General features: G+C 38.6%; 1 protein-coding gene across 1 annotated transcript in view; it reads right to left on the bottom strand.

Moving 5' to 3' along the window:
- Positions 1–14,429, bottom strand: part of MTHFD1L (methylenetetrahydrofolate dehydrogenase (NADP+ dependent) 1 like) — a 234,382-nt gene that overhangs the window by 137,797 nt on the left and 82,156 nt on the right. Inside the window, exon 18 of the mRNA XM_050951602.1 lies at positions 8,849–8,917. Within this exon, the coding sequence (XP_050807559.1) occupies positions 8,849–8,917 (69 nt within the window). The remainder of the gene's footprint in view (positions 1–8,848; positions 8,918–14,429) is intronic.

A 14,429-nucleotide genomic window follows, 5' to 3' on the forward strand; every position in this document is an offset into this window, starting at 1 on the left:
AAAGGGAGGGAACACAGTGCATCCAAAGCTGTCTGCAGGGTTGCCCTGGCAGCCGCTGAACCCTCCTCCACCAGTGCTTTCAATTCCTTCCTGTCATGCTCCTGGAGGGAGTCCTCAAACTTGGTCAGTAAACCCCACAGATTGAACTCATACTGGCCTGGGAGAGCCTGGTGGTTTGCCACTCGTCACTGGAAGCTCGAGGATGAATAAATTTTTCTTCCAAATGAGGCCAGTCTCCCTTAATCTTTATTTTTCAGGGTAGGGGCTGGTTGGCCCTGCCGTTCCCTGTGGTTGACCAAGTCGACCACCAGGAAGTTAGGAGCAGAGTGGTTGTATAAGTATTCGTGCCCCCTGATGGGTACAAAATACTTGTGTTCTGCTCTCTTAGAGATGGGGACCAATGAGGTCAGGATTTGCCACAGGGCATTTGAAATTTTCACCACTCCTTCGTGGAGAGGCAAGGTCACCCTGCCCGGCGTCCGAGGGCTCCTCCATCTCCTCTGCCTGGAGGTGGAGACTTGATGCCACCCTTTTAAAGAGTTCTTGGTAGGCCCTAAAGCCCCCTGTGGGATGGAGGGGCCGTAATCCACCTGGTCAGTCTCCAGGCACAGTGCCGAGGACGTACGTCCCACCGACTCCTTACTGGGGGGTCTGAAGAGGGAAGCTGATGGTCCTTCTGAGGCTTTGGCCACCGAGCAAGCCCCCACTGGGGGCTGCGTCGGGGGCCACGGTGCCCACTGGTACCATTGGGCCTGCCACGGGGCCCGGTGCCACTGCATCTGCTGTGGCACTGGTGGAGCCGGCTGTTCGGCCTGGCTGGCCCATCGATGGACGACTACGAAGGGAGGCTGGGCTAACAATGGTGCCACGCAAATGCCTGTTCTCACTTTCAGGTGACACTGAAAACAAGACGACGGCAGCATTATCTCCTGCAAATGTAAACAAATTTGTCTGAGCAATTGGATGAACAAGAAGTGGGACTCAGTGGACTTCAAGCTCTAAAGTTTTACATTGTTTTATTTTTGAATGCAGTTATTTTTTATACGTAATTCTATATTTGTAAGTTCAACTTTCATGATAAAGAGATTGCACGAAAGTACTTGTATTAGGCAAACTGAAAAAATACTAAATCTTGTTTTTACAGTGCAAATGTTTGTAATAAAAGATAAATATAAAGTGAGCACTGTACACTTTGTATTGTGTTGTAACTGAAATCAGTATATTTTAAAATGTAGACAAAAATCCAAAAATATTTAATAAATTCAATTGAAATGCTATTAACAGTGTGATTTAAACAGCAATTAATTATTAATTCTTTTAACCACACTATTAATCACGTTTTTAATCGCTTTACAGACCTACTCTTAATCCTTTAAATAATTTTTCTGTTTTAATGACACTATTTTTAGTCCTCACCATTACAGAATGCCAACCACAATCATCTAATCTTATGTTTTATCTGTGAGTGATTTGCACACACAATCACTTTTCTTCAAGCAAACAAAACAGTACTTTAGACTCCTACATATAAAATTTCAGGATCCGTCTGTGAAAACACAATTTGTCTTTGTGGGAAAATGTGTGTGTAAATCCATGTGAGCGCACATGTGTGAGAATAAGGATGTGTGTGAGAATAAGGATGTTATCGAAAAGACAGACAATTCCCATGAACCATCTTATGGCTACTCTGCTGTACATGTTTTAAAGATGAAACAGTGGAACAAGACCAGAAAGAAAGAGCAATAAACATTATGTCTTAGAACAAAAAGAATGATATAGATTAACAATATTACTATACTCCCTCTCTTTTGAGTCAGTGTTCCTGTATGTCCTCTAGGGAGCATAGCAGTGAAACACCAGCAGAGTTTTAGAAATGTATGCAAAAACTCAACTTGAACTAGGGAAACCTTCAAATTGCAAGTGAGCTTCTAAACATATGATCCTACCCTCTAGTCAAAGTTTGTTATTGTTGCAGCAGATCCTAGGGGCCCTAATCATGAAATAGGCACATTACAAAACACATAGCAAAAAGATGGCCCCCGCTCCAAACAGCTTAAAACCTAAGTCAAACAAACAAACAAACAAACAAACAAACAAACCATTTCTTCCTGTGCTGTTTTTAATAAGGCTTTTAATAGCTTCTACAAATCTAGCCTATTTCTTTCAATAATCCATTTTTTCCCTCATATTAAACGAATTACCTGTGTAACTACCACAGCAGTAAAATTAACATATCAAAATCTATTGCAGATTCTAGTCCACTGAATTAATTTTTACCTTGGGATTTATTGTTCAGCAGATTTACATACTGTACTGCGAGCGATCTGTTTTAAAAAATGATGACTAAAGCTAGCTGAAAAACAGTTGCATAGTGTCTGCTTCTAAAGCATTTTTTTTTAAATTATCATGTGTCCTGAAGTGCCTGATTCAAGTGACCTTAAGCAGCAAAAGCCCCAAAGGCTTGTTTAATTAGAGACAATCGCATCTGAGGAACTTTAATCTGACAGACTTTTAGCTACATATAGGGCCTGATCCTGCAGCTTTTAATCAGAGAAGGCTCTTAGTGAAACAAAGAAGCCAAAAATAGCTCAATGGAGTTTCAAAATCCAGAAAAGAGAAGGGAGTTAATTAAATATTTCATTCTCTCATTAGCTCTTGTAGGCAACAAAACTCCTGGAGCGAAAAAGCACGGGCTGATTACCCCTGGGAATGAACCCCAAACAGACCTTTGGCGCCTCAGGCACACTCTTGAATGAATGGATTAAAAATCTTCTCAGAATGACGTTCATAGCTATAAAAGCAACTCCCCCATTCCACCCCCCGCCACACATACACAAAAAGACCCACATCAGACATCTCCAAAGCCTCCTTAAAAATTTATGGAAAATCTCACAATGTCTCAGAATGTACAGCTGCCATTTATTTTGTAATCCATTCCTAATAAACTATATATACAAACTATCAACAGCATTATGTATACATTTAATAAGGGAAATTCTTGGTTATCAAAAGATTGCAGGAAGAAAATCATGCATGAAGCAAAATATGCAAGATGATCAATAGCAGACAAGATGTTTATGGTATTTATCACCCCTTGCTATGATTGGTACTTTAACTATAACATGAGTTATAGGGCAACCATATTACCACTCCACAGAGTTGTTAGATACTGTCATTTCTCTGCTACACATGGTATAAATAAAAGTCAAATGTTATAGGAGCAGTTCATCAGAGTATCCTTCATGACAGACATGGATATAACACTATGAAAACATTATGTACAGCTAAAACAAGCATAATAGTCACATCAGATGTAAAAGTAGCTGAAGTGTGACATTTATTACATGCAGAGCTGGTATCATGACCTATTAAGGTTGCCCATACTTCCTATTAGCTCCTGTTTTCAGTTGCTTACAGTTTTGCCAAACATTAACAACTCTTCAGGTTGAAATTTCCATGCCAGGTGTCTGCCTTAGGCTGATTTTATTTTATTTTAGAAGTATCAGCAAAAATGGTTCAGTCATCTCTGAGAATGAAATTAGGAGAAAGATATTTCGATCATGTTAAAAAAAAATTCTTCCTTTTCACTGAAGCTCTAGTACCTCCATGCTTTGTAGCAAGGTCTCGAAATTTGGCAGGCAGAGAAGGCTTTGCACTGGTCTCAGGAAGGTGCTTTTTGTTGTCCCCATGAAAAAATACAAAATTTGGCAGAGCTGAAAATCTTTGAAAAATCTCAGCTGGCAAATGTTTAGCAGACTTGTAAAAGTTCTGCAGCTACATTCTTTGAAGATTCTAACTGCACTGAGCATACTCCAGCCTAGGACCACGGGCTGAGCAAGATTTTCTCTACAGTTGCTGCTATCAGATGCTGCAGGCTGCTGAAGGGCTAGGCACAGGAACTGACAGCAAGGAGAATGTCTATCCTGTGCTCTTCCAACAGTCCCCCTGCTGCCATCCAAGCAGCAAGAGAGGAGGATGCAGCTTGAGTGGAAGGCCAGGATTACTGGGAGCTAGGAGGAGTTGAGAAGGGATGAGAAAGGGACTAGGAGTCAGTGGGGAGTGGAGTGGTGCAGACTGAAATTGGATGAGGAGCTCGGGGAAAGGATGTGGAACCTAGACATGAATTCTGAAACAAGGAGCCAGAGGTGGGGTGAGAAACAGGACTGGAGGAGGGACAATCTAAAAGGGTTCACACTTCAGGGGGACAGGTCAGAAAGGTTTATAATCACTGGAGCACACTCTCCACCAGAATATTAAACCCAAGATTCCAGAGACTCAGCATTCCTCTGCTGCCAGCAAATATCTATGGAATCTATGATGCAAAGCATTAAGTCTCATCCCCTTTAGCGGCTGGTCCACATAAATGATGACAACCTACTATTTCTAACAGTTACTGCATCAGCTCAAGTGACAGAGGTCTGTGATGTGGATCTAAATTCCAGCCCTAATGATGATCCATGTAGTGGACAGTATAATTTCACATGATGGAATTTCTACTTTTTCAGCTAACTTGAAAAAAAAAAAAAACTAGGAACATACTAGGGCTGTCAATTCATTGCAGTTAACTCACGTGATTAACTCAAAAAAATTAATCGCGATTAATTGCAGTTTTAATTGCACTAACAATAGAATACAAACTGAAATTTATTAAATTTTTCAATGTTTTTCTACATTTTATCATATATTGTATTCTATATTGTAATTGAAATCAAAGTGTATATTATGTTTGATTACAAATGTTTGCACTGTAAAAACAACAAAAGAAATAGTATTTTTCAATTCACCTCATACAAGTACTGTAGCGTAATCTCTTTATTGTGAAAATACAACCTACAAATGTAGTTTTTTTTGTTACATAACTGCACTCAAAAACAAAAAAATGTAAAACTTAAGAGTCTACAAGTCCACTCAGTCCTACTTCTTGTTCAGCCAAGCACTAAGACGAACAAGTTTGTTTACAATCACAGGAGATACTGCTGACCTCTTCTTACTTACAAAGTCACCAGAAAGTAAGAACAGGCATTTGCATGGCACTTCTGTAGCCGCATTCAGCCATATATTTCATGCTATAGCAGTCTCAGATGACCCAGCACGTTTGTTTTAAGAACACTTTCACTGCAGATTTGGCAAAATGCAAAGAAGGTATCAACGTGAGATTGCAAAAGATACAAACACTCGACCCAAGGTTTAAGAATCCCAAGTGCCTTCCAAAATCTGAGAGGGATGAGGTATGGAGCATGCTTTCAGAAGTCTTAAAAGAGCAACACTCTAATGTGGAAACTACAGAATCTGAACCACCAAAAGAGAAAATCAACCAGTGCTGGTGGCATCTGACTCAGATAATGAAAATGAACATGTGTTGGTCCACACTGCTTTGGAATCTTATTGAGCAGAACCATCATCAGCACGGATGCATGTCTTCTGGAATGGTAGCTGAAGCATGAAGGGACATATGAATCTTTAGAGAATCTTGTAGCCAGAATCGTAAGATATTTATATGCAACAGTGCCATGAGAACACCTGTGCTCACTATCAGGTGACACTGTAAACAAGAACCAAGCATTATCTCTTGCAAATGTAAACAAACTTCTTTGTCTGAGCGATTGGCTTAACAAGAAGTAGGACTAAGTGAACTTTTAATTTCTAAAGTTTTACATTGTTTTATTTTGAATGCAGTTTTTTTTGGTACATAATTCTACATTTGTAAGTTCAACTTTCACGATCAAGAGTTTGCACTACAGTATTTGTATTAGGTGAATTGAAAAAATACTAATACTGTTTTTTTACAGTGCAAATACTTGTAATAAAAAATAAATATAAGTGAGCACTGTACACTTTGTATTGTGTGTTGTAACTGAAATCAATATATTTGAAAACGTACAAACCATCCACAAATATTTAAATAAATGGGATTCTATTATTAACAGTGCAATTAATCACGATTAATTTTTTTAATTGCTCAACAGCCCTAGAACACACGCATTAATATGGGGAAGGCTAGTCTAACTTGATCTAACAACTCATGTGAACATTACAATCCGCATGGTCGTAACCAGGATTTTATCTTGAGTTAGTTAATTCAAGGTAATTTGATTTTAAAAACACATCTGTTTTCCTTAGAAAGGGGGAATTTAGAAGAAGGTCTGCGTTCGGGTGGGTGGCCATAAATTAGCACTGAAATCAATAGGGACTCAAAGGGGTACAAGGGTCTGCGTGTGAGGATCTGACTGCAAGACTAATGCTGCCTTTAATACAGATTCTGTTGTTGGTGATTGTATTTCAACATGGATTTTGGGGTGGGGGTAGGAGGGGAAACCCTAGGCACTGTGGGCAGGGAAATGATGCTAGAACTCACTATTCACAATGGTCTTTGATTATGGTTATTGATGGGGTAGTAACATAAGAATCCCTCAATGCAAGATGGCAAGGGGGTTATAAGAATATCCGATTCTGGTATGTACATTCTAGTTCGCCAAAGGATGTCACAGGAGGTCTTAAATGAAAACCAGGGTAACACTGGTTATTTATACTGTTGGTGAAAAGTACATACAGATACTTTGTAAGGAGTTATGTATCTATACTGAAAATATATTCATAGATTCATTCTCAGAGTCTGTATCACAGCAGAGTGGAAAACAGGTTTCCTGTCAGATAAACATGCTTATTCACCTGTCTCTCTGTTGAGATGTAAATTAAGCACTGCAAGCTAACACAATGGAGAGACATTTACATGCAAAATCAACAACGAGATATGAAGTCAACAAGGGCTAGACAGAATGGGGGAATCTCTAGTAAAAACTTATCCTTGATTTCACTATAAGCATATCTCAATGATGTGGTAATAAGCAAGTTGCTGATCCCGAACTGAATCATACAATCTGATATGTATATTAACCCTTGAGGACAGCAGACCTGGTATTTCTGTGAGTGTTCAGTGGAGAAGGGGCTGGAGCCTGGATATTACAGAGGAATGCTTCAAAGGGACTCAAGTGCACCATTTGTTAACCTGCAAGGCGAAGTCAGGCTGGCATTGCCCCAAGGAGAGTGACTGGGTGGCCAACAGGCTGGTGGTGTCAGGGAGCCGACACTCAGTTAAGCACAAATAAGTTTCCCTCTCTCTGGAGGGCACAGGGTGGCAAGGTGACTCAGAGTCCTGGGTACCCCGAAAACCGTCACGGCGTGTTTTCACCATAGCAGAACAGACTAGTGCCGCATAAAAGGCAGAAATCAGTACTGTTTAGAAGGGTGAATAAAGGAACACATACTGAAAAATAAAAAAGTGTGGCTCTCACGACTAAATGCCCATGAATCAAATAAAACTATTCTGACATTTATCATTTCCTTTTAAAACAACACAACAAAACAACAGCTCTTTACATGATATCATTCCCAAACAGATACACACGGTGCTAATAGAGTGATACAAACTAGACAGCAGAACCAAAGCTACTTCATGACTGATGTACCCCAAAGGTAGTCTGGATACCAATTTAGTACCCAAATTCATGGAAGCATTTTTCTTAGTTCTGGATGATCTCTGGTTTCTGTTATTGAACATCACCAAAACACACGTACATTCTTTATACAGCTGCATGAAAGAAAAACCTTTGCAAGAGAAACCTATTCAGCTCACAAAAGGCAAACTATAGTGAAATGCACAGCATGACAAACTATTTTAATATAACAACATTCTTCAGATGAAATGAAAAACATGTTGTATCAAATTCCTTCCATAAGCAATGATCCGTTAGAAAAAACTCAAACCAAAAAATTGATGATGTTTTGAATTCTCATGGGCTGAAGTTCTTATAAGCTGGGGAGTTGATTTCAATATGTTGAGCGGACAGGGAGTTGTGTATCACGACACTGTCTAAATATTTTTAGAGTTGAGTTTTTCAACAATAAAAATCTATTTACAAAAAACCGGAGAGCTACTTGCATTTGGCACAGAATTTTCTAGGATGACACAAACTAAGTTTCCAACACTCCATTATTTATTTTTCTCAACATAAATGTCTGTAATAGAGCCGAATGAATAATCCACAACTAATAATTTATTTCAAAGAATTTTGTGGCTATTCCAATTTTTCCCAAATATATTAACTATTCAAAACTTTTTTTTATGAATATTGTTCACTTGCTGGCTTGTTGTGATTGGTGAGAAGTCACCCTGTATTGTTTCTGGCTGAAGAAATATAATCCTTGTCCAATTTCTGGTAAAAATACTGATTCGAAGAAAAATTTAAGTTCTCTTTCCAAAAGCAACAAAACTCAGTTTTTTCTCTACAAGCATTACATCAATAAAGGGTCAAACTGCAGGTGCAAGCATGGTCATGCAAGGCAGTAAGTGGGTGTAAGGCACTCACGTTCCAGGTCTCCCATGTTCCAGAATTCAGAATCACAGACAGCAGCGCAGGGGAGAGCAACCTCTGTGAGGCTGCTATTTCCTCTCCACTATTCCCCAACCAAGAAGAAAGGATTTAGCAAGAGCCTTGGTTCCACCCACTCAACAAGCCATTAGTATAACTACCTGACATATGCATCATGTAGAAACCTAGTGCAGGGTATTTCCTTCCTATCACATTAAGGTGGAAATGGAAGGCAGACTGTAAATGGGACAATTCACTGCTCCTTGCTTGGAACTCATGTCAAAGCCATAAGGGAGACCAAAAGATTCATGGAAAGCAAATATAAGAGAGGAACTAACACAGCTGAAGTTAATTAGTTAAAGCATATATATTTGCTCTGAGTCCTAAAATGTTAAATGCAGGAAGAATGGCAGGAGTAATATATAGTCTTAAAACATGGACTAACAAGACGTCTAAAAAGGTTCAGAAGTTGAACTCACCTCTAAAGTCTGCATTAGTGTTGGCTTAATTGCATCCTTCATCAAAACTGCCAAAGCACCTGTTACTCCCTACAAAACAAGAGTGCACATTATGAGAATCCCTATTTTACACTCATTCCAACAGCTTAAGTTTAATGAGTTTGAAATATGAAACTTTAGTTCTAAAGAGAAAATTCGTTCACATAAAAGGGAAATGTTTTTCACTATACACGTTGTCATACTATGCCATCATCATTATAAGAGAAATCTATTTAGATTTAGTTACTTCATGGCCTTTATTACCATAGTATCAGAATGCCTCACAAACATCAATGGATTTATCCTCATAACATCCGTGAGAGATATGGTAGAGAAATATTTTTTCCATCTCAGAGACAGAGAACTGAGACAGAGAGAGAAACAGCCCAACGTCACTCACAGGAGAGGAAAGAGAACCAAAGAGTGGGCCCATCACAAACACTAAGAAAGCAAAGGGCAACAAGCTTGCCAATACTGCACAAAGAAATGAAAGATGTACTTCGCTCATGAGAGAATGGACATCAACAGCATGAGTTTCTAGGTACAAAGGTGGAGAAACAAACTGGCCAGTCTCTGTAAGACCTATATAATCATACGGTTGAGAAAAGGATGTAAACAGATACCATGAGATTGCCTCTCATTTTTAATCCCTACAAACTAACTGTACAGAACTCCTCAAAGAGCTCTGCCAATGAATCTACATTTGAACCAACAGGACCAGCAATGTAAACCCTAAAAATAATATATTATGAGGCAATTTTGGAATAATTACTATTACTACTAATATGCATCAAGTTAATTTTTCATTTGCAACACATCACATTTGAACCCAGGTCTCCAGAAGAGAAAGGAATAATGTATGATACTTGGCCTCTGGTACATATGAATTAAGGAAACTGAGGCCACGTTAGGATTTCTTTGTTAAATATTGCTATGTTGTAAGTGTCTCTGATACAAAAGTCTAAATATCCACAGTCATCACAAAATGAACTACACGGATATGGGATGAGACAATGGTAATGAGATAATGTGTGTGTCACTTGTCTATGGATTAATACTGAATAGATTTTCAACTGCACATGAGTTTCTTTAAAAAAAAAAAGTCTTGTTTACATTTTGAGGATCAGAAACAAAGAACAGCAAAATTCCGATGTTTACCAAAATAGATATGGGTCTATCATTTCTCGCATAAAGAGAGAAGGTGCCACTCCATCTCTGACTAACAATGCCATTGAAAAGTCAGCATTAAGTTAAGTACTCAATCAAAGTACTCAACCAAAGGCACAAAATGAGCTCAAACTAGCTATGGGAATAAAGGGAAACAAGAAGACTTTTTATCAATACATTAGAAGCAAGAGGAAGACGAAGGACAGCGTAGGCCCATTGCTCAGTGAGGAGGGAGAAACAGTTAACAGGAAACTTGGAAATGGCAGAGATGCTTAATGACTTCTTTGTTTCGGTCTTCACTGAGAAGTCTGAAGGAATGTCTAACATAGTGAACGCTTATGGGAAGGGGGTAGGTTTAGAAGAGAAAATAAAAAAAGAACAAGTAAAAAATCACTTAGAAAAGTTAGATGCTGCAAGTCACCAGGGTCGGATGAAATGCATCCTAGAATACTCAAGGAGCTAACAGAGGAGGTATCTGAGCCTCTAGCTATTATCTTTGGAAAATCATGGGAGACGGGAGAGATTCCAGAAGATTGGAAAAGGGCAAATATAGCGCCCATCTATAAAAAGGGAAATAAAAAAACCTCAGGAAACTACAGACCAGTTAGTTTAACTTCTGTGCCAGGGAAGATAATGGAGCAAGTAATTAAGTAAATCATCTGCAAACACTTGGAAGGTGGTAAGATGATAGGGAATAGCCAGCATGGATTTGTAAAGAACAAATCGTGTCAAACCAATCTGATAGCTTTCCTTGATAGTATAACGAGTCTTGTGGATAAGGGAGAAGCGGTGGATGTGGTATGCCTAGACTTTAGTAAGGCATTTGATACGGTCTCACATAATATTCTTATCTATAAACTAGGCAAATACAATTTAGATGGGGCTACTATAAGGTGGGGTGCATAACTGGCTGGATAACTGTACTCAGAGAGTAGTTGTTAATGGTTCCCAATTCTGCTGGAAAGGTATAACAAGTGGGGTTCCGCAGGGGTCTGTTTTGGGACCGGCTCTGTTCAATATCTTCACCAATGACTTAGATGTTGGCATAGAAAGTATGCTTATTAAGTTTGCAGATGATACCAAACTGGGAGGGATTGCAACTGCTTTGGAGGACAGGGTCATAATTCAAAATGATCTGGACAAATTGGAGAAATTGTTTGAGGTAAACCGGATGAAGTTTAATAAAGACAAATGCAAAGTGCTCCACTTAGGAAGGAACAATCAGTTTCACATATACAGAATGGGAAGAGACTGTCTAGGAAGGAGTACGGCAGAAAGGGATCTAGGGGTTATAGTGGACCACAAGCTAAATATGAATCAACAGTGTGATGCTGTTGCAAAAAAAGAAAACGTGATTCTGGGATGCATTAACAGGTGTGTTGTGAGCAAGACACGAGAAGTCATTCTTCCGCTCTACTCTGCACTGGTTAGGCCTCAACTGGAGTATTGTGTCCAGTTCTGGGCATCACATTTTAAGAAAGATGTGGACAAATTGGAGAGGGTCCAGAGAAGAGCAACAAGAATGATTAAAGGTCTTGAGAACATGACCTATGAAGGAAGGCTGAAAGAATTGGGTTTGTTTAGTCTGGAAAAGAGAAGACTGAGAGGAGATATGATAGCAGTTTTCAGGTATCTAAAAAGGTGTCATCAGGAGGAGGGAGAAAACTTGTTCACCTTAGCCTCTAATGACAGAACAAGAAGCAATGGGTTTTAAACTGCAGCAAGGGAGATTTAGGTTGGATATTAGAAAAAAGTTCCTAACTGTCAGGGTAGTTAAACACTGGAATAACTTGCCTAGGGAGGTTGTGGAATCTCCATCTCTGGAGAGATTTAAGAGTAGGTTAGATAAATGTCTATCCAGGATGGTCTAGACAGTATTTGGTCCTGCCATGAGGGCAGAGGACTGGATTCGATGACCTCTCGAGGTCCCTTCCAGTCCTAGAGTCTATGAATCTATGAATCAACTAGTGTACCATATGCTATATTCTGAAAGTTTATAAACCTTCATTTTTACTTCTATACTTTATTTATATGCTATTTTTCCTCTTTATTGCCCCCAAGCTACTCAGTAAAAATGACTGATGATGCTGTTGCTTTTGATTCCCTATATCCTGGTCATTTAAAAAAAAATCTTTATAAAGTGTAGATTTTTTTTTTTAAAGGATATTAAATTTTTCATCTGTTCAACATGACTTTACTCGCTGTGTAAGGATACCATCTGACTCATTTCCAAAACCTGAAGCATTTACCAAAAAAACCTGAAGCACTGAATTCCGCACCCCAATACCTAACAATTTAAAATTAAACTAAACATTTCTCATTTTTAGCAATTTCTCCATTAAATCTCAGGTTTACTGACTTGTGCAATTAGAAATCAAATACAGAATATGTCAAACATTGTTCTTCCTAGTTTAACAAGCACACATTTTAAAGAAATGACTTTAAAATAGTGTTTTCATTTTAAGGCAATGAACATAAAAGCTTATTGTTTTGCCTACACTGCACAATTTGGCCACTCAGAACACTACAGTGGCAGGTGGGGGTAGAATTCTGATTCTCCCCTTCCAAAAGCACAATCCCCTACGTTTGAACTAACATTACCTGTTAGAAGCATAGAGACTATAACACACAGTTGAGCATTTCAGATTCTACCTAGTGAAAAGTAGTGCAAGCTATACAGGGCAGGCAGTACATTCCAATAGTAAAAACAGTGCCAAAAAATGAAGGTAAGGACTTTAATACAAAGGCAAAATTTTGTTCCTCATGAAGCAATTCTTTATGCCATCACACATTGTTTGCCACTTTCATAGGTAATGAAACCACATTGATTTAACCTGAATCATTATCCCAGGCCAAAAAGAAAGAAAGAAACATTGATATCTTCAGAGCAACAATGGCAAAATATTTATATTGAAATGCTTTGGAGAACTAACCAAGAAGCACCCCTCCCTACATTCCCACTGACAATATGTTTCAAGGTAGTTCAAAGCCTGGAGTTTGTTTTACTGAGTTTAGATGACTTAACAGTGCTACTAAATTAAAAAAACACAAACACCAGTTTACACCTCCCAATTTGTTGGAAAATTTAATCTCTTCCTCCCAGACAAGAATCTGATCTCAGTGATCCATGCATTTGTTAACTCTGGATTCGATTTCTCTGTCTGAAGCTGAATGTGATGATAATGTAAAGCCTCTAGCTGGTACATAATGTGTCTGCCCATCTTCTCCATGGACTAGACTCCCATGAGTACCTCAGAGCTGAACTGTAATTTCTCCATCAGCTCCAAGTCCACTTCCAAAGCCAATTTGAAGTCTTGGGCCTAATCTTCAAAGTCATTCACGGATCAGGTTCCAGCTACATTAGACGTCATGAGGAAAATTTTACAAAAGCACTTAAGTGACTTAGAATCTTAAGTCCCAGTTTCAAAAATGACGTAGACATCTAGGAGTTTTAGTCTTCAAGTGCCTATGTCTCTTTTGAAAAAAGGAATTAGGTGCTTTTGAAAAATTTATCCCAAATCTCCATTTGTGAGACACTGAGGCAGTGGTGCTCCTCTCAGATAATACCTACTACAAAGTGCATGAGAGCTTTATCCAAAGCACCCTCAGTTGAGAAGAACTGGCTTTAGAAAGGAAGTTGGACTGCATGAAGCCCACTAGAAAACGAGAAAGATGACCTACAGATTTTAAAGACATTTCAAGAACATTGACCATAGGGCTCGGAGAACAACAGAGGGTTCCCTAGTAGGAAATTGGGTAACTGACTTTTCTTTGTTCCAGTCATCATAAAACTAACTGTGAGATATATTTTTCTGAAGTTTTAGTACGGTAAACAGTTGATTAAATTCAAAAAAGTTGACTGTCAATAGTTGTAGCTGAGTAGTCCCACTGACTTCACCAAGACCTGTTTGTGCCTAAAGTTAAGCACATATGTGTTTGATGGACTGGGGCCTAAGTTTGCAGAAAAAATATTTGGGCTGTAAAGTATTTATAAAATAAAAACGATACTGTAAAATCTAATAGATTTTAATAATTGTTAAAAAAAACCTTGCATAATAACCTGAGAAGCTTCTTTTACTAAAAAAATAGCCACATAGTTATTTATTATTATTCATGGCTGCTGAAATACTAAACTAGGGCATAGCCATTTAATTTGACATGAAGATATGGCACCTGTCCATCAAATTTCTACTACAGTATAGCAGCCAAAAAGCAATTCAGCCTTTTGAATATTGTACAATTAACCTCACATTTTGGCAAATAATTCTCTATGTTCCATTACACATGCTAGATATTTAATTCATTACACTTGTGGAAGCCGTCTCCTCAATTCACAAAATATTTAATTTCTCTCTACTTCTCTCTTGCTTCCCAATCCCCTCTGCATCTGGTTTCC

The sequence above is a fragment of the Gopherus flavomarginatus genome, chromosome 4, assembly GCF_025201925.1.
Source record: "Gopherus flavomarginatus isolate rGopFla2 chromosome 4, rGopFla2.mat.asm, whole genome shotgun sequence".
Classification (NCBI taxonomy): Eukaryota; Metazoa; Chordata; order Testudines; family Testudinidae; genus Gopherus; species Gopherus flavomarginatus.